Source organism: Equus caballus, chromosome 31 (genome assembly GCF_041296265.1).
Source record: "Equus caballus isolate H_3958 breed thoroughbred chromosome 31, TB-T2T, whole genome shotgun sequence".
Lineage (NCBI taxonomy): Eukaryota > Metazoa > Chordata > Mammalia > Perissodactyla > Equidae > Equus > Equus caballus.
In genome coordinates, this window is record NC_091714.1 from 16138454 (window position 1) to 16166112 (window position 27659).

General features: G+C 43.4%; 1 protein-coding gene across 3 annotated transcripts in view; it reads right to left on the bottom strand.

Annotated features, from left to right (window-relative positions):
* MTHFD1L (methylenetetrahydrofolate dehydrogenase (NADP+ dependent) 1 like) overlaps positions 1–27659 on the bottom strand; it is a 191436-nt gene that overhangs the window by 156445 nt on the left and 7332 nt on the right. For all 3 annotated transcript variants that reach the window (XM_023633058.2, XM_023633056.2, XM_070256470.1), the window contains exons 2-8: positions 25346–25430; positions 23908–23958; positions 23765–23818; positions 20556–20680; positions 18885–18985; positions 17422–17558; positions 3462–3573 (exon numbers count right to left, since the gene is read on the bottom strand). In XM_023633058.2, the coding sequence (XP_023488826.1) occupies positions 3462–3573; positions 17422–17558; positions 18885–18985; positions 20556–20680; positions 23765–23818; positions 23908–23958; positions 25346–25430 (665 nt within the window). The remainder of the gene's footprint in view (positions 1–3461; positions 3574–17421; positions 17559–18884; positions 18986–20555; positions 20681–23764; positions 23819–23907; positions 23959–25345; positions 25431–27659) is intronic.

Sequence of the window (27659 nt, forward strand, 5' to 3'; positions counted from 1 at the left end):
CTCAAAGTCACACAGCCTATTAGTACAATGCAATTAAGAGTTAAAAAACAAAACAAAACCCTCTTCTTTTTGAGTCAGATCAATCCTGACTCCAAATTGCATGTTCTTTTCACTACAGGGCCCTGAAAGGGGAGGCTCTTGGTCCCTCAGGATCTGCCAGCTCATCAGCATGAGCCCTGGGATGCAGTCCAGGTTCTGCTCTCGCTCTGCACTGAATAGAATTATGTTCACTTAAAATGACGCTGTAAACCACTCTGATCCACAAAGTTGCTGTGTTGATGCTGCTCTCTGGGCCCAAGACGACAGACCAGCGTCTCCTTCGTGCAGTTTGGTACATGTGAAATAAGCCCTGGTGGAGGGCTATAAACTGGCCTTGCTGGAGTGAATTCCGCTCTTTAGCAGACAGAGCATGACACAATTGCAGCCCACTTCTTTCATTCAAAATAATTTTTTTTTTTTAAAGATTTTATTTTTTTCCTTTTTTTTTCTCTCCCCAAAGCCCCCTGGTACATAGTTGTATATTCTTCATTGTGGGTCCTTCTAGTTGTGGCATGTGGGATGCCGCCTCAGCGTGGTTTGATGAGCAGTGCTATGTCCGCGCCCAGGATCCGAACCAACGAAACACTGGGCCGCCTGCAGCGGAGCACACGAACTTAACCACTCGGCCACAGGGCCAGCCCCTCAAAATAATTTTTTTAATAAAAAAAATTTAGTAATTTTTATAGCTAGAAACCTGAACACTGATATGACCCAGCTTTCAATCTAAACATTAGAGTCAAGCCATAGAATAGTGAACAGATCCAGCAGGTTAATTGTAATTGTTTTCCAAGCTCGGCTTCTGGGATACCAGCCATGGGGAAAATCTCTCCTGGGATTATATATTCAATAAAATGCCTCTACAGAATTACCTCATCGTAAATCACCATATCCCACCTATTTTTACAAGGGGGGTGGAACCCTGTACCATTAAGATGAGTATGAAAATCTCATTATACAACGCTGCCTTCGCCCAATCAAAGTATATTAAAAATTCTTTTGCTCTTAAGCTTAAATAAAAGCACCCTTCCTTTGAATAATGTTTGAAAAAGTCTATTCATGTGTTTAAAGTGGCAAGATTATGTATAAAAGAGGGCAAAAAAGTCTTTCTTCAATTTACTCATAGATTAAATTTTCATACTAATCAAAGCTGCTAAAATTAAAACTTTGATGATTGAGAAATCTAATGCTCTTCTAAACAGTACCAACTGGAAAATGTTTATCCATTTTAGCAGCATAGCATTTTCCATTTTTGTCTTTGCTCTGCCCGCCCTGTTTTCAAGTGGGAGACGAGTTGAAGGAAATGTCTAAATCTACAACCAACTTGCAATGCAACGAATCTGACTCCAATTCTGAGAGCTCGTTTATTCACTCATTCAACACGGTGTTTACTGAGCGCTTACTATGCATCAGGTGCTATGCTGGGCACGAGGTACTCAAAGAAATTCTAGAAATTGAAGAGAACCACCACTGCTGGACCAGATCAATTTAAAATAAACTAACTGCCATCAGTCTACATACAGAATCGTTAACTCAAAACATAATGCCTTCATCTTTTTTCACCCAAGAGAATCGTTATATTGAAATCTAAGGATTTTAAGAATGCCTTTAGTAAATGTCCTAAAAAGAAACATTAAAAGTAAGGCACAGATTTATTAATAAAAAACACATCACTTTTACATAATCATGGGGATTCCAAAAGAACAGTGAAGTTGACTCTCCTATCTCCAGACAGGACTGTGCCAAAATTGTCCTAAATATATAAACTCTAATAAAAAAAAAGCCAGTAAATATTATAGTAAAGAAGCATGAACTAAAAAAAAACTAATGTCGTAACCGACTCTCCTAATCCAACTAGGATTCTGAGTAGAGGAGAAATCTACCGTGTCCACTGTTGATGGGTGAAGCATTGGTTTTTTCAGGAAAAAAAAATTTACACTCAGAAACTACATACATACACGTTCAAGAAGTTATTTAGCGCGTGCCTTCTATTTGCTAAAAAGAGCCATCAATCCCACATTCATGTTACATTGCACTTCTGATTGCTTCATTCATCCCTGTGCTCTCCATCCAAGAGCTGAGTACACGAGCATTCTGGGAAATTCCTGAGCATCTTGCCTTGCACTCTCCAATCCACCCCACCCACTTCAGCCCCGAGCGGTTTTCACTCTGATTCGTCATTTCGGGGAGGAGCTACATTCCCAGAGAGCAGGGTCCAATATTCTCCTTTTTGAAGAAACAGCTATCTGAATTTCAGTAATACTTTTAGTATCATATTTTTTTCTTCTCCTTCCATTATATTCCAATAAAACTGTTTATTGCCTTTTTATGGAAAAATGTAAAAGAGTTATCTCAAGGTGTCTGGGTCAGAAGTTATATTTATTTTCTCCTGGATCCTATTCTCTATTTCACTCTTTTGTGGGGCTGCCTAGAAGGTTTCAGGATCTAGAATTCCAGTGTGGTACTGGCAGAGGGGAAAGAGGGCCGAGGCCCCCACTCACACTGGCCCGAGTTCTGACCAGCTTTGGGGGGAAAAACGCTGGCCTGGAGTACAGGCCTCTCCATGCTGAAATTTGGAGGCCAAAGCAACAAGGAAGGAGAGTTTCCTCGCCTCCCTCTGGCACTGTCTCTTGCACACACGTTACTCAGGGACTTGAGGAGGTCGGCTGAGTGTGGTCCAAAGCTTTCTTAGCCTCAGAACGTCTTTCTGTGAATGAGAAAAGGTCTCCCGTCTGGGCCGGCTCCTACTGCCCCCTTGGTTGGGTGTCCTGGTGCTGGCACAGCTCCAGGTGTCCTAAAGGTGGGCCTGGTGGGGTCCGGGTCATTTCCTTGATCCTTTGGAGAAATACCATCAAATATCAACACCAAGCCTAAGCCCACTTCTGTTTCTAATGGTGACTCTCACACTGCTCTGAGGTGACTCTGGGCCTCCAGGAAGTGCCTGAGGGGTCACTGCAGGAGAACCAGGGAGACACGAGGCCTGGTCTCCATTCCCTCTTTCCTCTGCTTTCACCTGTTGAGATTCAGCTAAGATTTCTTTGAGAGAAAGGATTTTGCTGCTTTCTAAGAGATGGCGACGACCACTATTTCTAGTTCACCTTACACACGTACAAATTACATACTTTAGGTCACAGCCTGCTCCACTGCTGGATGCTGGAGGCCAGCAGGGGAACATTTCAATATGGGAGGAGGAGAAGGCAGCCACTGCAAATGGCATCTTGGCTTCTCTTTGCCTGACAATATGGTTCCAATATCAGGTGATCCCAAAAGTAGGCAACCAACCTTCTAAGTTTCTTATCTTGTGTATGTATGTTGACAATGACTAACATTTCAGGAACATACTCTCTTCTGAATAAGGCTGACATTTCTCATAACAATCTTGCCTACTTTTATCAGTGGCCTGGCACCTATTTTAAAACATTTACCTGATAGGAAGTCATGGGAACAGTTGAGAACAGTCGTTCCTGGTTGGATCCAAGAAAGGGGAATCTCCTCTGGCTTGGGCGAGCCTAAGACCACGATGTCAGCCTCCTGAAGCTAGAAAGAAAAAGGAAAACAGCACACATGTTTTAACCCGTAGCATAAAGATCTGCCTAACGATCGACGTCAAATGACTTCAAGGTGATAGATGACAACTGCATCTAACTAACAGAGTTTAGTTCCACACCGATGACGTGGCCAGAATCGCTTACTAATTTACTAACGTAGCACATTTTAGGACAAATAGAAGGTGATTACCATATCCTGTAAAGAAAAGGAGACCTTAAGATTTCTTCAAAGTACTACTTCCGCATGTACACGATGTGGAGTACCATCATTCACGTTTTCACCACCAACTGCGATATCAAGAAAAAAGATGGGACAAAGAAAACCATCCTGATGGAAGGAGGGCCTGAGAGGGGCGCAGATGGGGGGGGGGGCATCCTGATTCACACAGCAGCTCAGGAGGAAAACGGGTTGTCAGAGCGAAGCCCCTTGAAGTTCTGACCAGGGTAGGGGGCCTGGCAGCCTGTACAATTGCACCATCCAAATGAGACCCATATGGAATTTTACTCGATTCATGAAAGAATTTTCAAGAGCTTGAGAAAAAAATCTCATTTTCCCTAGGCCCTGGTTAGTCTCGTCAAACTGCTAGTTTTTTTTCGGAGAAAAAGGAAAGAATGCAACCACGACTACAAAACACATTCATCATGTCCGTCCTGGTTGTATTTTGATAAAAGAGCACTGGAGGAACATTCTGGTAGGCAGGTTACATCTGGGGTAGGGTAAGAGCTTGGCTGTGACCTCTGTCCCGGTACCAACTAAACAACCGATGATCTCGGACTGGATCTCCATGTGGAGGGAGAGACGTGAGGAAGGAATCTCAGACCCCGGGGGGAGAATGGCTACAACCACATGCGTCAGCCCAGTGCTGTCAACACCCTCTCGCTGAATATCCCAAATATGTGAGGTCGGTGTTACTATACCCATTTAACAGACCAGGAAACTGAGGCTCAGCTGGTCTAAGTACCTCTGTGGTACTTATGGTATGTCCTGTTTCCCCTAGCAGACTCAGTCTTGGAAATACTCTATGAGGTAGAAAGAGAGGGAAGCTGCCCACCCTCCCATCTCCAACACCTATGGTCCCCACCCCCCAGGCTTTTTCTGCCGACTTCAATGACCTGCAACTGCCTGCAGACTCTCTAGAATCAGAGCAGAAGACAAAACACAAAAGTAGCCCCACTGCCATTACCACCACTCGACCACCGCCCCCCCCCCCCCCCCCCCCCGCCCCGTACACGGACGTGCCTCACGCGTCCTCGTCCACTCCCAGCTCAGACAGGCTGCCGGCTGAAGCTCTCAGGGGAGAACCAGGTCGGCTTCTGCCTGAGAGTCCGTAACACTGTTTGGGCAGGAGGTGGCATCAGCTAAAGTCCCTTAGGAAGCTTGGGACAAGAGATGGCAGGGAGAGGAAGCAAGCCCATGCCAGAGCTACCTGGTTTATGAATAGACCAGCCAAGATCAAGGGCAGCTCCAAGTTCCCCTGAGAGAGGAGGAACACGGTACCAATTTAAATGCACGGCTTTTCAAAGGGTGGGCAAAAGCAACTTTTAAAAGTTGTCGTTAGTGCCGTAGAGTCCACTCCTAGTGACCCTGTGGCCAGCAGAGCAGACCCCTGCCTGGTCTTTCTGCGCCATCCTCTCCCCTTCCAGCGCTGTAGCAGACACTGCTCTGCTGCTGTTTGCAGGGTTTTCATGGCCAATTTTTTGGAAGAGGGTGGCCAGGCCCTGCATCCTAATCTGTCTTAGTCTGGAAGCTCCGCTGAAACCTGCCCACCATGGGTGACCCTGCTGGTATTTGAAATCCCGGTGGCATAGCTTTCAGTATCACAGCAACACGCAGCTGCCACAGTAGGACAACCGACAGCCGGGTGGTGTGGGTCCCTGACCGGGAAAGGAACAGGTGCTGTGGCAGGGCTGCACGCCAGATCTTAACCACTAGACCACCAGGGCCGGCTTTTCAAAGTCAACATCCCAGAGATTTGATGGATTTGAGCACACAAACAGGGAAAAGTGAATTAAGATTCACCGAGAACCCATGAAGGAGCCAAACGGTGCTCGCTGCTTTTCAGTACCGCACTTTATCAAGGCACAGGAAAAACGCGACCAAGGTCACAGTGAAATGCTGTTGCCTTGAAACAGTGCATTGACTGTATTAATCCCACTAAAAAGAAGAGAAATCCCCACTGAAATGTTTGCCTGAACACATGCTACAGGGCAACAGCATGAACCTGAATTCAGAAGTTGACAGCCAATACTACCAGCAATCTAGCATGTTATTGCCACACATGTTCTCTATGCATAGATCTGAAAACAGCTAGACTTCTGGGTGACATTATATTTAGGGGGGAAAAAGGGTTCTTAGAGAAAGAGGATTTTAAACATCTAAGAAAACGTATTTCTTCATTGACCTACACCACTGCAGATACTCAACCACATTAACTGTCACTGAGAAACACAAGTGTTTGAGACCATGGCAAATGATCGGGAAATAAGAAACCAAATTTTGCTTTATTTTCACGCACAATCGCATCAAAACCAGAACATGTGAAAACATCTTTAAAAAAGAAGTCAGCATGAACAACACTGAAATGTTCATTTTGGAAAAAAACCAAGGATCACAGTTCACAGAAGTCCCGTAAGAACATTTAGTTTCCTCCACGTGGTGTCTTTGATGCAACCTGTTCTTTTCATTACCTATAAATCTCAGAAATCTTATTCTGACCCCTCAACTCCGTACCTAAATACAGCTCTAAAGTGGACTGTGCTAATAAGCAATGGGGGGATGGCTGATCCCAGAGAAAAGACAAAAATCTCCTCCCTTTGCAATGATCACATCGGAGATGCTAATGCTTTCTGGAAAGCGAAAGTGCTGGATGCTTAAATCAATAAATAATCCACTGAGGACCAGGGAAGATTTTAATGAGCTAAAATTCAAGGAGAATTATCGTCTCACTGGCTGTTTCTCCGTGCCTCCTCCCAAATGGGAAAGACCCTGGCCAAAGCCTGGCTTGAAACTTTACCTCATAACAAAATATCGCTTTCTCTGCTGAGACTTGAGTAGAAGCAGCTTCAAGAGAACCGCCCACTCCCCAGGCAGAAGACCAAATGTTAAAACGATAGTAAGACACAGAGACGCAGACAGTTAACGTGGAGCATGTGGGAGTACCATACAGTTTGGAGAACATGAAAAATATTTTTCTCTAACTCACTGATTTTTAAGGGGGGGCAAGAGTCAGAATATGAAGAGGGGAGAGGGAGGGAAAATGTGATTTGCAAAGTTATAAGGAACATCATAATTTTGTATTTAGCAAACTGAATGCTAAATTTAAAATTTTTAAATTTCAACTATCAAAAGTACAGCCCCAAACTCTTGGCTAGAAGACAGAATTTATCTTCTGCTATGAATATTTCTCAAAAGGGTACATATGAGAGTCTCAGGTATGAGATTTGTATATATACCGAAAGCTGGGATGGGTAAAAAAAAAAAAGGTTGAAAAATACTTTTTGAAGAATTGTGGTTTATATTACCTGTGACCTGTTTCTCTATCTTTCAAAAGTTTTCAGCACAGTTCAGAAAACAAAGTTCAACACGAAGAGATTTACTTTAACAATCAGCAAGAGGCAGTTTCTCCAGCAAAGACGCACTTCTAAAATGACAGTAGAGAGAACTAAAGAGATCCAGGATCTTTAGTGGATGTACTCATCACCTGCCATCTCTAAAGTGCCACTTGAGGCAGACACTGAGGTTGGTGAGAGCCAGAAAATAAAAATCCCTGCCCACAAGATTTTACAGCTGGGATCTTCAAGATGGGGGGGAATGGGGCAAACCACTGTGACATGAAAAGAATGGATTAAACATTTGATTTCTACTTATTTTGCCCACATGGTTCGGAAAGTACACTTTACTAGTATCTAGCATCTGGATCAACATCCGCATTCTTATCAGTCCCTGTGTGTCGCCAGAGCAGCTGTCACACACAACACGCACAGGGAGGGGTCCCGAGGGACAGAGGTAGCCTCGGACTTTTTCTTTCACTTTCCATGAACTGGGACACACGGTGGTTTGCGAGCAGGTTAAGTGGCCTCACAGATGCCATTACCATGTTCCACAGAAGATTCTTCACGGATGACAGGGGGGCATCTGTGAAATCTTACATAGCATGGAGGCTCCTTGACTGTCTCACGGCAAAGTCATAAAAAGAATTAGGTATTTTCCTTTTCTGTGAAATGTCACTTTTTTTCCCATAAATGCTAAATTAATTTGCTGACATTTTCTTGATGACAGGCAAGTAGCTGTCAGATGGGGCTACCTTGTCTGGTTGCCCACAGCATCAGATGGTTGCCACACCATCACACTTTCCAGAGCAGGAAGATTACTCTGGAAGCTGGACTGAGAACGAGTTGGAAGAGGTGAGAGCATGATACTGAAACACACAAGAGGAGGCGGCTGGTAGGAAGCTGGATGCACTCCACGGGCTTGGAACAGAGGACGGTCTGGGAAGATGAGGTTGTGGGCTGGCATGCATCAGCAGATAAATGTAGTTAAAACCAGAAGTTTGGACAAGATTCCCCGAGGGACACAGACAGAATGGACAGAAAAAGGGGTGAAAAGTCCCTGGGGTGGCTGCATCTTAAATGGTAAGAAAAGGGGAGAAATGACAAGACTCTGGTATGGCCAGGAGGCAGGAAAAGAGGAACCGGAAGGTGTCTTCATGCAGGCTAAGGAGAAAGGGTGTGGTCCACAGGTCTGAATGACGCGCAGTGGCCAAGCAAGCTAAAAGCAAAAAAAGATCCATTTTCGGCAATTAGGAAGTCATCAGTGACTTTACCATAGAATGGGCATTCGCAACCATGCCTGTTAAATCCTTGCCATTTGAGTCGACTGTATTCCCAGCATCTGGAGATTTCATTCATGCAGAGTTTTTCATGAGCAGAGGCCCTGTTTATTCATAACTTGTTATTTTAACTTAGAATGTCCTTTTCTTTGAATTAATTTAACATCTACCAGAGGATTATTGGTTTGTATCTATGGATCGATATCCACATTTTCTTGAAATATTAAGCACACTCTCAAATAGAAACGTTAAAATAACTGTGTAATACTCTAAAATAAGAGTGTCAAATCATTTCCATTCAGATGTTGCAATATTTTGGCAAGATAAGAGAATGACAATTTCAGCAAAAGGTCCTTGCCCTGCTTCACACGCACCAGGTGACTGCATCCCGGGAGCATTCTTTTCCTTTCAGGAATTGAGTATATTTCTTGTCTCCACTCTCATCTGTGATCCGTAGAACAGATCACTGGCTTTTAAAATCAAAAGAGCTTTCTTATGGTTATTTCATAAATCAGAATGACTACAAGCCAAATGGACAATTAGGAATTATAATTACAGCACTATATACCACATTTTTCCCCCAGAGGATAATAAATGACCTTCCTTTTTCAAAATGTTCCTGAGTTCACCTCCTTCATCATTCAACGTATTTGTTCAGCAGATGACAAGAGAATACCAAAGACATTCAGGTGTGTCCAGAATGATAGAAAAGACAGCTAATCCCTCTTCAAGCGAGCTTGATACTCATGTAAGTAATGAGTGACAGATGATAAAATCAGGAAAATGCAAGTCCAAAGATAATAATGGACATACTTGGAATGATTCATGAAAAATAATTCCCTTCTTCACACCCTAGGAAAAAAATTAAAAGGCAGAGAGAGAAAGTCTGTGGGTGCGTGTGTGTGTGTGGTGAGAGGGAATTTTCTATGACAAAGACTCAGAACCACGTGGCACAAAAATGAGGAAATGCCCAAGCGGCTGTTCCCAGAGTGACACCACCCACGCCGTGTGTCACAGAGGCACGACGGCCCGCACGGTTCACATATGTAAGTGCCTGCCGCGGGTTCAAGTTAACTCAGATTGATGTGGCTGTGGGAAATGTAGCTTTGCATTTCCTGACACGTTTGTGCTTTCCAATTCTGAACCTTGGATTGCACATCAACAGATTTCTGCATTCCACATCTTTTGAGTAAGTCTCCAGGTCTCAGTTGCCTCGTCTGAAAAGTGAGGAGAGTAAGGAATGGAGGTGCAGTGGCAAGAGGGCTGCAGGTGGAGTCATAAGACGTGGATTCAAACCCAGACTCCGCTCCTTTTTTTAAAGATTTTATTTTTCCTTTTTCTCCCCAAAGCTCCCCAGTACATAGTTGTGCATCTCTAGTTGTGGGTCCTTCTAGTTGTGGCATGCGGGATGCCACCCCAGCATGGCCTGATGAGCGGTGCCACGTCCACGCTCAGGATTCGAACCGGCGAAACCCTGGGCTGCCGAAGCGGAACGTGCAAACTTAACCACTCAGCCACGGGGCTGGGCCCAGACTCCGCTCCTTCTGGTCAATGACCAGGGACAGGGCACCCTGGATAACAACTCGTTTTCAGAGTGTAACTTTATGAGATAATATAGGAAAAAGCTTTGAAAACTAAACTTCTACACAAATGTAAGGTGCTTTACTGTTAGAGATTATGTTCAAGACCTTCTGATTAAAGTATTCTAATTCTACGTCCTTAAAAAGCGTTTACCCTGGAGAAGAAGGGGTGGAAGATGGAGACAGGCTCTGCTGATGGTGGCATGACACGTCGGTGGGCTGGAGGTGACGTTACTGGCCTGTGCTCTGCAGAAGAGCCTGGGGCCTTTCTGCTTCTGTGCAATATACACTTTGACCCATCTAAGATGACTAAGATTGTCACTTTACATGGCCCCCTCTTGATCGCGTGCCCATGAGTTTCAACAGATTCTCTCACAAATCCTTCTCTCAACACTGCTAAAGATAAATGGCTTGATTTGGAGGCTTTTAAAAGAGTTCTATTTGTCTCCTTCTCTGGTGTGAATACATAATGCAAGGATCAGGCAGAAACAAGAGAGAAAAGAATGGGAGCTGATAGCCAAAGGCACCTGCAGTTCATGAATACTGAAAGACCTGTCAAAGAAAGCTCAGGTCACTTAGTCACACATTACAGAGTAACCCTGGTATTTGCTCAGCATGAGACCTGCAGTGCCCGGGGTTGGGGGCTATCTTTCCATCCACCCACGACAGGTGCGACAGGAGAGGGACTCCTCTTCGTGAGGCTGTCCTGCGTGTCCACATATCTGAGCAGGGTACCCTCGTCCAGCCCTCTCAATAGGATGGACACTATCCCTTCTGAAGAGGGGTCGTGAGCCCAGGCCTCAGGGAGGGAACAACAGCCAGTCTATTTCAGCTTCCTTCTCTTAAAAGGATGTCTGTGGGACTATTAACTGTTGGAATAAAACGACAGTGAACTCAACACAAGTCCAGTGTCTTGGGTCTTGGTCCCTCTGATGTTCCACATCCAAGCTGTTTTAAAACCCAAAATTTTGGAGTTTTAAAGATCAGAGATTAGACTTTATGTGATTATCTGGAATAACAGATCACATGGGACAGTGGCTAAAAACACAGGCTGTACTGCCACCTCCATCATTTTTAAATTATAGATATTTGGAAAGTCTCGACTTCTCTGAGCCTTGGTTTCCTCATCTGTAACATGAGAGGACAGCCCTGCCTCATAGGATGACCGTGCAGCATCGACGAGGTAACATGAGGACAGGAGAGTGTCTGGTTCACAGAAACCATCAACTCAATTAATGTTAGCTATTATTGCCATTACAATATGTTACTGTTTTAAGTGTAGCCTCTTCTATTAAAAAGAATTATCATGCTTATCAAAAACCATGGAAGCCAGAAGACAGTGGGATGACATATTTAAAATGCTAGAAGAAAACAACCTGTCAACTGAGAATTCTATATCCAGCAAAACTGTACTGCAAAGATGAGCGAGAAATTAATGCATTTGCATATTAACAAAAGCCAAGGGAGTTCATTATCACTAGACCTGCCCTACAAGAAATGCAAAAGAGAATCCTTTGGGTTGAAATGAAAGGATGCTGGACAGTAACTGCAAGACGTATGAAGAAATAAAGATCTCCAGAAAAGCCAGTATCATTGTGTTTTTGGTTTGAAACTCCACTTTTATTTCCTATGGGATTTAAAAGATAATGCATTAAAAATTAATTTTAAAAAATTATCATGTAGCTCACTCATCTAGCCCAGTTTAAAATCTAGAGGTTTTTCTTTCTCAATCTTTGGAAAAGAGATTATTCTTTTTTCAAGATTTCATATGTATAATACAAATATATTCAGAATTTTCCAGTTCACTTCTAAAAGCCCTTTATAAGCCATGCTATGCACTAAATTTAAACTGGAAATGACTTTGTGATCATTTAGCTTTGCTCAAAAACCTACACACTTTGATCCTTCAAATGTGAAAGACCCATATTTTTTCCTTATTTCGTTAGTGCTAGATTTGAGGGTCTCTTTGCTCAGAAGGAGGAGAAATGAGATCCTCTGAGAAAAACGAAATAAAACAGTTCTCTTATTTCTAGGTTATTTCTTACACATGCAGCTGGGATGGACCCGATTTGTCACAGCTGGAGGCTGTTTGACCATCATCTTCCAGCTGTGTGTAACTGCACAGTCAGAAGTGGTTCCCCAGTTAGGGGAGCGAGGCAGGGGTGTGCATGCAGAGCCCTGGGTGCCTGTCACCCTCTCTCCCCTCGAGAGGGGTACCACTCTGCCTCATAAACACTAAACGCAGAGCATTCTCTCACCTCAGATTGCTTTTGGCATCAGGGTGAACTCATTAGGGTGAGGAAGAGGATATCTCCAAATCCAAGCCAGTTCTCACTGGGCGGATGGCTCTATCTGGGTCCCCACATAGGGGTCCCTTCCACTCCAGGGGCCGAGGAAGCTGAGTGTGGGGCCTACATTTGGGGGGAGGAAAAAGGGCGATTCCTAAGCCCTACCCGAAAACATCACACCCAGTGTTCTGGCTTCCTGACATCTGATGCTCCACCACACGAGGCTAATTTAGACAAACGCCCAGACATTCTTCCCCTCCCTGACATGGAAATGCACACCGCATCTCAAAGCCCAGAAGGGATGCTCTGACACAAAGCAGGAACTTATTCTTCATTTTCAGTGATACACTCAGACGGCATAAGCTTTGAAGCTGCCAAATACAGAAGTCTACTCCGTTTTCCGTCAAACTCTAAAAAGGCAAATCTCGGATTCTTCACGCTGAGGCTCTGCAGAGATTTTACGCATAATCGGTATGCAAAGAATATCTTTAGATTCAGGCAGGCGGAGAGAGAAAGGATCCATCTCTATTTAGCTAACTCGATGGAACTATTCCTCAAAATTATAGGGCCTGGAAGGAATAACTAGCAAACCAGGAATCCCCAGCAGACAAGATTAGCAGTGGAGAGCTTCTGAGTGGCACAGGAGTCCCAGCAAGGAAGAGGCCCACAGGTGGCGAGCACAGGGCTCTCCCTTCCATTCCTTAAAGCTGATAACCTTCCTGCTGAGTGAAGCTGGGCACCCACTCTCGCTTGGACATTCTCTCTTAGTTTTGCTTTGGTTTGGTTCCCTCGGCCTCCACATATCAGTGGGAGACCTCACAGATAGAGTGACTCCCTCCTTCCCCGGGCCATACATTGGAAATATGTATATCAGGCTATTTTATCAGTTTATCTCCTTACGATTTCATTGATCCACTTGCCCTTCCACATTATGGATCATTACACAACTGCATGGTAAAACTTGCCAGTCTTTCCTGACTCACCATTAACAGCAGCCAAGATATTAACGTGGATGTTTAGAGGTGCCAAGTCCTGTGCTGAGCCAACTTACATGAGGTAGGGAGTGTTATGACCCCCACTCTATGCACGAGCAGACGAACTCAGAAAAGTGAAGCAACAGCTAATGCTGTTTGTCACCAAAGCCAATGTTCTAATGCTTGACAAGAACACAAATGTTGTGTCTGACTCCAAACCTTCGAAGGCAGTTCCTACTGGTTGCAGCAGGCAGTGACCGTTTTCGGGTCATCCCAGACTTGAAAGGCTATGTATAGTCTAGGAGGTGGTAAACAGGACTCTGGAGTTACACAGTCACCCCGATCCCCAGACCCCTCACGCCCTTGGCTTCGGAGATCTCCAACTGGACAGCCAACAGCAGTCTTGTTCCATGTCAGGTACAAAAAAGCACGTAAGAAATGCTTTTCAAAGATGATTTCCTTCGACCTGATACCCATAATTCTTTACTTGCCCTTTTCTTTCTCTAACATTTATCGTGGCTGATAATGAGAAGCTAAATGGACTATAACCTTAGAAGGCACGTTTTATTCACTGACGGTGAAATGAGACAAAAACCCCAATCTGTTGTTAAATTTATACTTTCAGTGTTTTTCACAGAGACTTTCTCAAGGGGGCGGCAAGGCGGGACACAGCCTGTCCCAGTCGGGTGCCCCAGGATGTTAACTCTTGCTTAGGTGCTCTCTGTACCGGTGAACTGCCAGCCCTGTGGTCTCCCCTGACCCTCTGGAACAAAACGCAGCAATGGTGAAAAGTGAATAGTGAAAGTCAAATGTCAGGGAAGAGCATGAGGCACATTCCCGGGGAGGAGAGTGGCTAGTGAAGTGCTAGAGGCTGGCATGAAAACTGGAAAAAGAGCCTTTATCTTGTGGTGGGATGGGAGTCTGTTGTATGTAAGTAGGCCAGGTAGAGAGGACCAAATACCAGAGACCAAATAACTTCAGGACAAGTATGGGAAGCCCTGAACCTTTCTTTCCGTATTTTTGGCTAAAAAGATGAAGCCATAAAAAGAGTGTAAGTTGAAAGCCTCTCAGATTCACAGTGGTACTGTTACAAGTAGCCAGAACTTAGCAAACGGTGTGTGCACCATCAACCATGAAAGACAACCCTCTTGGCTGTAGGAAAACAGGAATGTTACCCAATTTCTAGGTCTCTGGAGAGTAAAGCCACTTAACTGTTCTCAAAGTTAGGATGAGATTTATCCCAAAGAAGAGTCCAGGTGATTTATGTGCATAATAAAAAAGTACTTTGAAACATGCCTTTGTTTTTCAAAAATACAGACACAACTAGCAAAAGTATCTGTGACAGCTGTGAAAACATTCAATCGCCAATGAAGGTTTTTTCTCTTTTTCACTGCAGCTGTTCAGTTCAAGGCAAGGTTTATTTTCCTCTTCCACTAAGTTTCCAAATCAAAAATTCTGGGCTCTAAATCACAAAACATTGTCCTTGAATTTTCTTGAATAGGCTGCCACCATGTGGTGGCCACTAAAAAAGGACACAGGCTTGAGTTGAATTGCAAGACCACGGTTGAGAGCTGTCTTACAACAAGAAAGAATTGCACGTGTTAGACGCGCCTGCACTCAGGCATCGCCAGCCTCAGTGGATACCTGCCCTCCCCCGGGCAGAGCCACAACTTGCTCATTTCCATTCTCACGATGCAACACGAGGAAAGTGTATTTTTAGATTTTGTTCTGCAGTAATTTATTGTGCTTTCTGTTTAACTTTAATTTGCTCGAAATCTGTGAAATGCACTCATTTTTTTAACTTACAAACTTATTACCTATTTCAAATGTGAAAATGTAAAAGAATAACATAACACATCTAGACACCCCACCTTCGCCCAGTTTAAGAAAAAAGGCACGACCAGCATAAGTGAATTTCCTTTCTCTCTACATCCACATCTGCTTTGTCCCTGTAAATGGTTTTCCTGATATGGTTCCTAGTTCCCATTTGTTTCTTTATACTTTTACTTTTTATGTATACAGCCCACATTATTGCTTTTAGACCTAATATAAACGGAGTTATATGAAATACATCCTTCTGCAACTTGCTTTTTTTCAGTGAATGCTGTTTTACAAAATTCTTCCATGCTAATCTTTACAGCTCTAGCTTTCTTCAAAATTGTCTTGTTTTTGTCCTCATGCCTCCAAATAAATTTTCGAATTAGGTTGTCAAATTCTACAAAACAAGAGTATGTCAGGATTTTGATTCAAACTTATAGATTAATTTGGGGAAAATTAATATCTTTAAGATATTGAGTCTTCTTATCCATGACCATGGTTTCTCTGCTTTTATTTGGGTCTTCTTAATGACTTTCATCAAAATTATATAATTTCTTTCAAAAGGTCAGAAATAACTGTTGTTAAATACATTCCTAGGTACCTATATTTTTATTGCTATTAGAAATCGTATTTTTTAAAAAATTAATTTTCAAACTGTGGGTATGGTGTTTAGAAATGCAATTGGGTGTTTTGCATGTTGCTCTCATATCCAAGAACCCAGCTGAACTCTTATTACTTCTTAGATTTTTTAATAGACTCTTTGGGGCTTTTTATGTAGAAAATCATGTCACCTAGGACTGATGACAGTTTGTGTCTTCCTCTCCAACCATTATATATCTTCCTCCCTTCTTTCTTTATATTACTGCATTGTCTAGGAATTCCCATACAGTGCTGATTAAGAGTACTGATAACAGGCACCCTGGTGTTTCCTAATTTTAAAAGAAATTGTTTCTAATATTTCACTACTAAATGAGATACTTGCTGTAACATTTTATAGACGTTTTATCAGGTTAAGGAATTCCTTTAAATTCCTAATCTAAAAGATTTTTTAGAAAAAATCATAATGGGTACTAGATTTTATCAAAGGACTCTTGTGAATCTACTTTGGTGAGAGTATAGTTTCTAATCTGATAATGTGTGAATTACACTAATAGATTTTAATAGATTTTTTTTTTTTTAAAGATTGGCACCTGGGCTAACAACTGTTGCCAATCTTCTTCCTTTTTTTTTTTAAGGATTGGCACCTGGGCTAACAACTATTGCCAACCTTTTTTTTTTTTCTGCTTTATCTCCCCAACCCCGCCCCGTACACAGTTGTATATCCTAGTTGCAGGTCCTTCTAGTTGTGGGATGTGGGACGCCGCCTCAATGTGGCCTGACGAGCGGTGCCATGTCCACACCCAGGATCCGAACCCTGGGCTGCCACAGCGGAGCGCGCGAACTTAACCACTCGGCCACGGAGCTGGCCCCTTTAATAGAATTTTTTGATGTTAAACCACCCTTGCAATCCTATGAAAATGCCACCCTGGTGTTGGATCTGGTTTTCTAATATTTTGCTAATATTTTCTAATATTTTGCTCATCTATGTTCATAGGCGAAATTGGCCCGTAATTGTCCTTTAGCATCCTGTCCTTGTCTGGTTTGGGCACTCAGAAAAAGCTAATATTTCTTAATATTTTGCTCATCTATGTTCCTAGGTGGAAATGGCCCGTAATTGTCCTTTAGCATCCTGTCCTTGTCTGGTTTGGGCACTCAGAAAATGATTTAGGAAGTGTTCTGTCTTTTCCTAGTCTCTGGAGAAAAGATTATGATCTGTTCTTCGACTGGCAGAACTCACTTTATAAAACCAGCTACTGCCTTTTTGTTTGCTTGTTTGGTGCGTAGAATGAGTCAATGTCTTTAATGTATATAAGGCTATTCAATTTTACTTAAGTCCATGTGGTAAGTTACATTTTCTAGAAAAGTCTTCATTTCACACAAATTTTCAAATTACCAGCAAACAGTTCATATTCCCCTTTTTAAAAAATAATTCCTGTTTCTGTGGGTACGTCCCCTTGCTCATTCCCAACATTGCTGGTGTTCTCACTTCTTGTCTTGATTATTTTGGCTGGTGGAATGTCTATTTTGCTAGACTTTCCCAAGAACCAACTTCGGCTTTGTTGAGAATCTCTCATACATACTTGTTTTCTATTTCTTTAATCTCTGCTCTTTACTGTTTTCATCCTTTGAGATTTTCTGCTGTTCTTTCTCTAACTTCTTAGATTAAATGCCTGGTCTACACATTTCTTGTCTTTCTTCTCTCATACAAGCACTTAAGGTTTTATGTTTCCAACACGAAAGATGCTTACCTTGCTTTGAAGCTGAGGTGTCTTCCACTGGGAGCTCATCGTCATGGACCCTTTCCTCTGGAACAGGCATTGTAGGGCAGCTTCCAAAGACCCATGGGCTCCTATTACCAAGATCTTCTTCCCATCTAAGTTGACACCTAACCGCCAAATGGAAATTCAGTATTATGATCAAAACTTCAGACCCTTCCTCCCATACAGCTTTAACTTCAGGAAAAATAATCATTTAGAACTCGGCCGTGTGAGCACCAACCTATATGACTACAGTCATGAGCCGTGTAACGATGTTTCAGTCAAGGATGGACCACATACACCACAGTGGTCCCATAAGATTAGCAGCACACAGCCTAGGTGTGTAGTGGGCTGCACCATCTAGGTTTGTGTAAGTACACTCTCTGATGTTTACCCAACAATGAAATCGTCTAACAATGCATTTCTCAGGAAGTATCCCGATTGTTAAGCGATGTAGGACTGTATGAGCTAGGAGTCATTCTGTAATCAACCCAAATCCTCTATTCAGACCCTTTTAGTGTTGATTCTTACTGCTGAATTTCTTCCTAAAATGCATTGCTGTATTTCACTAGCCATGATTTACTCTTTCTTTGAGAATTTTATGATAGAATGACTAAGAATCATCATCCTGATAATCCACATGATGGAAAAACAGTCCATATGGATCATCTCAGATATTTGAGCTTAACGGCTAATGACCTAAAGGTATATCTTGGAAGCTAATCTTCTAACAGTACTCTGGTATATATTTTGGAATTGTCTTTGATTGTTGCAAGTTCAGGTGTGAGATAGGGGCATCTGCCCCTTTTTTACTCAAGCTGGAATAGAGAAAAATTTAGTTAGTTGCGTTTTTATATACTCAGCTAGAAAGTCTTTAAACATATGAAACATTCAGTAACAATTTACTCTTTAAATTTGATAACCAAGAAAAAGAAATTATTCATTTCTATGTCACTGACATAAAAGTGCAAGGTCAAGGGGAGACTGGTGGAAATTAAATATTGATTTCTGAAAGAGACAGCGCTCATTGATAAATCCCAATCTATGTTTCTACACCTTAAACTATATCTAATATCTTCCTCATTTAAGCCTTAAATATAAGCCTTATCTGGGTCTAAATATTGACAGATTTGAGAAGTTGAAACTTGAAACATTTTTCAATGCAGTTATTTTGACTGTTTCATGAGAAAAACTGAGAATTTGTTTAAAACAGTTTAATCTTTAAAACAGTTTCATCTTTATCAATTTCTCTTCAAAACTGTAATACAGTTAATCTTATTAGAAAAATTTGCCATAGTCATTCATATCTCCCAAAAGGTGAGAAAATAAAGAAAGCCCACACTGAGTATTATTTCCATGTTTCAATTAGAATCTTCCAGAAATAAACCCTTATTAAAAAAATCACATAAATACCAATAAATAGAAAATAGCAGCATTTCTGAAGGACATCATACCTGACTTTTCAAGAAGTTCAATTACAGCTCTGGCCACAGGTGAAACAAAGCATTCATGGGCATCCCCACGTACCAGCTTCCCCAGGTTTATATCTGTCACTCTGCATCCGAAAATAAGGGAACTGGTAAATCAAAACTCACTCATCTGTAATTCCCATGGATTAACTGCAAATAACATCCAAGTCAACGTTTGATATATAGGACATATTAGAAAATTAAATATAAATTAAAGAGTGGGCAGGAATAAAGGCCATTAGCTTCTTAGAGCAGCCCCTCAGGAAAATTCAACGTGGTCCCTGTGAGTCGGGACGACCCTGGCGTCCTGGTTCTGCCTGTCCAGCAGGACCACAGCTTGAGGCCGTGTGGGGCTGCACTGTACACCTCCAGGGAGCTCCGTCCAATGGACCACATGGAATGGTGCCCCTGGAAGTGTGCGATGCCACGGTCCAGCAGCAGAGCCCACTTTCCCCTTGAGGAAATTGATCTCTCAATTAATATCAAAATCCAGAATCAACCCTAGAAATCTGGGGTGACCCAGCAGGACTTGGATTCACAGGTCTGATCCCCTCTCGAGGTGAGGACTTATCTCCTCGGGAAATCAAGTGAAAAAATGAGTGGTATGTACTTTCCAATGGCTTCTGTGCCCTTCCTTGTTCAAATCTAGGATAAAACAGTCCATAACTATCTAGCTTAAACTGATGATCTCAATACAGGTGAATAACAAAATGGAGACACTTAAAAAAGTTTTCATAATTCTCCCTTTTATGAAAGGTTTGAAACTATGCCTTGATACCTTCAGGTTGTAGATGTTTTCTAATTGATCAGGGCTTCTTCTCCCTTTAGAGTTAGTCTACTACACAATCAGATTTTCATGACGACTTTTCAACCTGTGTTGGGGTCTCCCCTAAGTCTGAGTTACGACAGAAGGCTAGAATAAGGAAGAAGCCTGGGTGTCTCGCTGAGGCTGTGGCCTCTCCATCCAGCCCTGCAAGACGAACTTTATAAATTTGCTTACAACCTTATAATGCTAAATATGCTATGTTCTTTTGGGCCACAGTACGAAAGACTTCCTATTTTCACGTAGGAAGATGAGGCTTTTAATCCGTAGGCAATGTCCCGATTTCCCGGATGGATGGGCATTCCTTGTCCCATAAAGTTTATTTCATACCATGATGTGAGTCCAAGACCAATATGAGAACACCTGATATTTATAGTTTTTCCCTCAAATTGCAAATAAAACCTTGTGTTATGAATAAAAGTGCTTGTTTTGTCTTTCTTAACGGGCCTGGGACTAAGGCAGAATATGGTACTGCTGGGGAATCGGGTCTCTGGGCTTTTTCTCTGGTCTGATAGAATTATCAAGGAAAAGCGATTAGAAGAGGAGAGCTGGCCAAGGACTCTGTACGTCAGACAGACACTTATCAAATGAATATGATGGTGGAAGGAGATTACTTCCAAAGGGCACACAAGCACTACAAAAAAGGCTAGTGTAGTTTCCCAAATATGCAACTTTTTTGTACAGAATTTAACAAACCCTCAAACTCTGGAGTATTTTCAATGATTTCTTTCTCATCTTAATTACTGATACAGTTGAAACAGTGGAATAAAAAAATATCACAGTAGAAAAACTCGTTTACCACTAAGAGTTGATTTTCTTTTATACTTTCTTACCCATCCACATCTTTTTCTGGTTTCAAGGCATTGAGGACTTTGTTGCTAAACGAGCTCTCGGAGATCTGAAGGGCAAGGCCATGTACTCTGGTGTCTTCATTAATCTTCAAGATTTCATCTATAATCTAAAGAGAGAAAAAACGAAAGTCAGTTTTGCGAACATTAGCCCCAAGAAAAGGAGTTTTATATAAAAACAGATTCATAAAAATGCATGTGCTCTAGTTTCTTTTCCACTCCCCGTTAAAGACTTGGTATAAAACAATGAAGAGGTCTATTTTCTCTTTGTACCACGTTTATAAAAGCTCAGAAAAAGCTTGGCTGAAGTTTTTAGTGACTTTCGGTCTTTCTTATCGCTCTACTCTCTGCCAGAACAGAACAAAACCAAACCCAAGCTCAACAGCTAATCAAGTTTAGATAGCAAAAGACAATTCCTTGTCAACAGTCATAGTGAAGCCAAACACACTGCCAACTTCTGGGGAGGCCACGAAGCATGAATCTCGAGCACTGCAAGCCAGCCCAGACAAGCCCGTGTGTCAAACACAATGTGTCCAACAAAAGCTCACAAATCATGACATCCGCGAAGTCGTCACTCAGGCCCTCATGTTCTCTGGACCTGAATGGCACGGAGAAAGCATTTCCAAAGGCTCATGAAAGACAAACTCTCAGCACAGATATCTCCTTTTTGTTGGAAACACTAAAATAATTCACTATTTATGAAAAAGACCAAAGAACAGTTTGGGAAGCTAATGTAAGAGCTAATGAATGGCTCGGTATGTCTTTAAATGAGCAATGCTCTGCCCTCTGTCTGTTTATCTCTATTTTATGCCAGGAGATAACATACTGATTCATATCACTTATCAATAGTATTTATTTCTAAGTAAGAGGGCGATTAGCCCCCGGATATGGATCTCACTGTGAGGAAGCGCTGGTTTACCATTTTTGTTTCACTGTCTAGCAAAAATCACTATGGTGTTTCTACCTGGTAAGAGACGAAAAAGCTATCTGATAAACAAAACCCAGAAAGAAAATTTTTATTTCATTTATTCATCATTCTTTCATTCATTCAACAAACGTTGAAGGCTTGGAGCCCCTACTTTGTACCAGTTCTAAGTAGAGGAAGCACAGTTGTAAACAAAATGCCTGCCCTCAGGGAGCATATATTCTAGTGGGGAAGACAAGACCAAAAATAATAATCATAACAACAGACTAAGCCCTAGAAGTGGTAAATGATGTAAAGAAAAATAAAGCAAGTTAAGCAGAGTAGAAAACTAACAGTGATGGCGGGGGGGGTGGGGGGGGTGGTCAGAGGGGGTGACACCTAAATGGAATGAAGCAGGGGAAGTGCTGTCACCTGTAACCAGGATTTGGTAGATGCAGTCACAACCACAAAATCTCAACTGATAAATCAAGATCCTTACGCTTTTCCAACCTAATAATAATGCTACCATACAAATTCACATTTATCAGAATTTCAAAGAAAAATAGGGAATAAATGACTCCTTGTTAAAATATAAATTGAGGGGAAAAAAAGTCAAGGGCTATCAATACGAGTGGCAAAACAACCTAAAGAAACGCAAATTCTACCGCTGACAATGGGTGTCCTGCAAACGGACAACACATTTCTCCACATTTTGTTAACTCTGGGATGACAGGTGTCAATATTTGTAATATTTGTGACTTTCAGGAACCATCCCTGAAGAGATTGGGGGCCTGTCTTTGGTCTCTGTCCTTCCTTTTTCTTGCTGGTGACAAGAACTTGTTGAACTGAGCCCCATGATCCTGGAAAACAGGGAAGGTTAAGAAATGACCCCCACCCTCTGTGTACGAAGGTGGAGCAAAGAACCACCTTCCTCATTGGACTTAGACAAGACTCACTGATGCTCCAGGGTCTACCTAGGGCAAGGCCAGACACACTCCTTCAAATACATTCTTTGTCTCATAAGTGATTAGCTGAACTACTTGCCCCGACTGATCAGTCAGAAAAGGCTTGTCAATCAAACTTTGGGTAAGCGCTGCTCCTTCCCCCAGGTTGCTAAACTTTGGTCTACCCTCCCTTGGTTAGCAGATAACCCCTTCTGAGGACAGGCCGGCCTCAGGGCAAAACATTCTCTGTCTACTAGCCCATCAAGCCAACCTTTCATCCCACTTTCTCACACTGATTCTTTCGAGCCTTCTCTATGCTTCCTTATAAAAGAAAAACCCTTCTGCCTAACCCTCAGGGGCCTGCAGATCTCATGGTGAGAGAGCATTCGCTATTTCAATATTCCCTCTTCCCACCTTGCAATAATCCTTTTGCATTCTCTCTCCTGACTAAGTCTGGATTTATTTTTTAACTGACTCCGGCTAGAACGTAGATGTGATACGTAGAGTTGAGTCCGCCATCTTGGATATGAGGCAGCACAACAAAGATGGTGGAGCAGCCAGATGGAAAGAGCGAGTTTCTAATGACTCTGTGATGCCACCACACCAGCCAGGGGCTGTCTACTTCTACACTTTATTCAAGTACAAAAAGAATAAACTTCTGTGTTATTCCAGATTCTGTTATTTGAGGTTTTTCTACACTCAATCTTTACAGCCACAGGAGGACTAGACCCTGGCATGGCCCGTGGTCCAGTGTCCTCACCACCTATGGGGGTGGCTGCTTCTTCCAGGCTTGAGATGCTGCTGGTGAAGCCTGTTACTCCCTGCTGGCAAAAACAACCGAATCACATGCAACAGCAGCAAAAGAATCCCAGGGTTGCTTCTTATCAGCTGCCCCAAAACATTACTCAAGGATTCACAGAACGTTAGCCTGGAAAAGACCCTGAAAATGATCTTGTCCTCTTCCTTTATTTTATCGATAGGGCAACTGTGACCCAGAGAAACCAAAGAATGACCAAGGTCAAATAACCTGTCAGGACAGAGCAAACCAGAACTAGTCCTCCCGACACTGCCAGCCGGACAACGTCCACTAGACGATGCTGCTCCTACAGCTGAAGAAACACAATCAAAGTCACTACATCACAGCACATGTCTTCAAGAGAAACACACAGTAGGGGACGAACAGATCAAGGAGCATTTCCACTAGAGGGAAAAGTGAACTCTTTCCTCTCAAAGTTCAGTCACAAGAAAAGGCTGATCTGTTCCGACCACAAGTAAGAGATGCTACCAGGCATATTAGGTCTAAAGAGGAAAGCCAAGTAAGGATTCAGGGGCAGTGCTGTGGTTACCTCATCTTCACCGCTGTCTGGAGGAAGGCAAATGTGAGTGATGTTCAGACCAGCCTGAAAAGAGAACACGAGGTACTGGATCACTGGAAGAGAAGGCATCGTCAACAAATTATCACGAATGTTTGAGAATCAACCATCCTCACCTCTTCGGCCAAATTCTGGTTTATTTCTTGCATCAAGTTATCATCACCTGCCTTAGGAGAGGAGAGTAAGAAGAATGTAACAGCATAAAAATCTTGAAAAGGCACAAAATATAATACAGAGACTAACTTTGTGATTATAAATTATCTAATCAGAAAGATGACAGGGAAAATGCAGAAAAAGGATCTTATTGCTCACAAAAGGGGACTAACGGCTGGTATTTATTAACCTATCAGTTTCTCAGCCTTTCAGATTATGTCCACTTTTTTTTTTGAGGAAGATTGGCCCTGAGCTAACATCTGCCAATCCTCCTCTTTTTTGCTGAGGAAGACTGGCCCTGAGCTAACATCTGTGCCCATCTTCCTCTCCCTTATATGGGGGACGCCTGCCACAGCATGGCTTGATAAGCGGTGCATAGGTCCGCACTTGGGATCTGAACCAGCAAACCCGAGGCTGCTGGAGCGGAACGTGTGAACTCAACCACTGCACCACTAGGCTGGCTCCAAATTATGTCAGTTTTTTTTTTATAACAGCCCTGGTCAGGCATATACAGCCACAGGGCCAGCATCCCTTTTAAATGAGGACACCGAAGACCAGGGTTTAGGTTTTGTGCCCTTAGGTGGAAAGCGACTGAGGAAGCAGACCCCAGAGACCCAGGCTCAGATCCACTCCTTTTTCTACCCTTCTCTTTCCCCTATCTTTGTAGGGGATGTGGAAAAGACCCCAAAGGACGCCAGGGACTTGAGCCTAGCTCTACAGTCTTGAAAACCACAGCACTGATGGATCTAGAGGCTGCGATCTTGACACATGGAGTGCACGCCAAAAACGACAGCAGCAGTCCGACTGGGGAGCTGTGTTAGGTTACGGGCTTGGCTCGCCTCATCATTTCTCTGCACCTGTTATCACACGGGGGCGCCAATGAGGACGGCAAACAGTGCCACGAGCGGTGAGGAACGAAGGGGCGGCGCCAACAGATGCACATGGAATGCAAAGTCCTCCTGACATGGAATGACTTTTGGCCCTTTAAACTCATGGCAGGCTTTAAAAGATTTAGTAGTAAGATTACCAAATACCACGTCTCAGCAAGCTTCTGTCTTCCACAGAAGCATTTATAAGCAGCCAGGGACCACAACACACCCTGTGTAATGTAATTTACACGGGTGTCTTACCTCCTGACCTCTTAAAGCTGCCCACACCAAAAGCAGAAACACTCACAAAAGAAGACAGGCTCCAGCAGGGCAGTACCTAACCTGTAACCCTGTGGAGGCAACATGAGCAAAGGACGGGGAAACAACAGCACTTCCAGCCACGCCATCTCTGCCCTCCATTAAGCCCAGAGGGGACTTCTGTGACAAGAAATGCAGCTGGTCTTCTAAACAATTATCTTCTAAATGGAAGGGCATTCTAAAATAGCAGGACTGAACCACGCTCTCGGCTTACCTGAATAATAGCAAGAACTGGCTTAAAGGCAGGGTTTTTTTCTTGCAATAAACTCAGAACTTCTTTTGAATTCTGAATGACTTCTCTATGTTGAGAAAGAAAAACAACATACAGTCACGTCTTTGTTAATGACCAGAAAGGGTGGAGACAACACATTTCCCTCAAAAGTCTGTTACTATAAGTGAAAATAGACAACATAAGGATGTGCTCCAAGCGTGGAAAGTGTGGGGGGAGGGGAGCAGGAAACAACCATGAAATACTCAAGCCGCGTGAAATGGACAATCTAATTTTAAAAATAAGCAGAGGTGGACAAATTAGATGTTAACAGAAATTTTCCAGGGCCGCATTTTTCTCTTGTATTTTCCAAGCTTACTGTAATAAAAACTTTGGGGTTCTTTTTTTTTTAGGAAGATTAGCCCTGAGCTAACATCTGCTGCCAATCCTCCTCTTTTTGCTGAGGAAGACTGGCCCTGAGCTAACATCCATGCCCATCTTCCTCTACTTTATACGTGGGATGCCTGCCACAACATGGCTTTTGCCAAGCGGTGCCATGTCTGCACCCGGGATCCGAACTGGTGAACCCTGGGCTGCCGAGAAGCAGAACACGCAAACTTAACTACTGTGCCACTGGGCCGGCCCATGGGGTTCTTTTTAAAATAATCCCCTCCTGCTCTATATTCCTCCCATACACATTGGGGGGGGGGCGGGGAGGGTCGCAATAATAGGGGACTGGGGAGGGGGTCTGCTGTTGGGTAAGAAGTGGTGGGTCAGGACAAATTCCAGGTCCCAGAGTTTAAAGAAGGAATGGGAAGGGAGAGGTGGGAAGGGAAGGAATTGTTGCAAGAACACTGGGGCGGCATCAGAATTTGATACCCTCCCAAGGCCTCCTAGGAGTGAGCCTCTCCTTTCACTCCTCTGAGCGCCCAGAGTCTGCATCTGGACCTCCTAAAAGTCCCAGCAGGGGCTGCCTCCTCCTAGCACCACTGGGAAGAGGAAACGGGTGCCAGCGCAGGGCGGGGCAGACCTAGACAACATGGCACAAGTCAGGCTGTCTTTCTGCAGTCTTCTGGGAGGAGCAGTTTCAGAGAAATCCTTCCCCGCCATCACTACGAAATGTTCCTCCCTTGCATAGGAAGTTGGCCTCGTTTCTTCCTCTCACAATAACAGACAAAAGGCTCAGCCGAGGCCGGTCCCGAGCCTCAGGGTTAAGAGCATCTTTAAGTTTGGCTTTCTGTCTCTGACAGGGTCTTGCACGCACACAACAGCTTTCACAAAAGGCAAGGCCAAGGTCCAGCCACATAGCATCAGCAGCAAATCGCCAAGGGCAAAAAGGCACCCGGGGGCTGCCCCAAGTTTTGAGAGAGGAAGCTGAACATTAAGTGGGGGGCACTGTTCTCCTGTAGGTGGACGAGGGGAGGCTGCTCAGAAAACACTAAAAGGCTTCGAAACTCTCACCCAGGATGAGGCTTCCTGCTGCCAGCTGGGCTAGAATAAACGGAATAGGTGGCCACGCAACTGTGCACGACCTACAAGGTTTCAGTTTGTTTTGTTTCTAAACGCTTGGGAATAAAGCAACTGGATTCCCAGTGAAATAATCATGCTGTTGTGTTGACTAAATGAGACTGTACGTGAAAGCTTACAAAGCACCTTCTAAATGAGCTCTACAGTCCTCCGTCCAAGAACATGTGGCTGAGGCCAGGCGCTGCTCCTGCTCCTCTGCCTTCTGGGACCGCAAATTTGGGCCACGTTGGGTCCTTATTTCTGTCTAGTCTGAGAAGGCACTGGAGTGTGGGTCCCAAGTGGTTCTTGGCAATGTGCATGAGGGTCATCTGGGGAGCGTGGTAAAAAGAAAGGTTTCTGTGCCTCACCCCAGAAAGGCTAATTCAATAGGTCTGGGTGGAATGTGCAATTTCAACCTGGGGTCCAGGCAGCTCTGAAGCACCAATAGAGTGAAAACACCGCGCTGGACCAGCCCGCGGGCCTTCCACTGACTAGCTTGGGCAATCTGCTGAGTCTCTCATGAACCCCGGTTTCCTCATCTGCAAGATGGGTACCACAGTGGCTCTTTACCTTTGTTCTTAGAATTGCAGGGTTTTTTTCCCCTGGCCTCCAAGCTACCCTTGAACACAAAAAACACTCCTTCCTACAGCAATAATTTTCCCGGAAACATTCGTAATCTTGCCTGCCCCTCAGTAATATGAAGGGAACACTTGTATAGAAGCGCAAACCTGCTGCCAAGCTAATGCAACAAAGGTGGCTAGTTCCAACACAACTTGTTCTGTGGGGAATGTTTCATCCTCTGGGTTACTCAGTA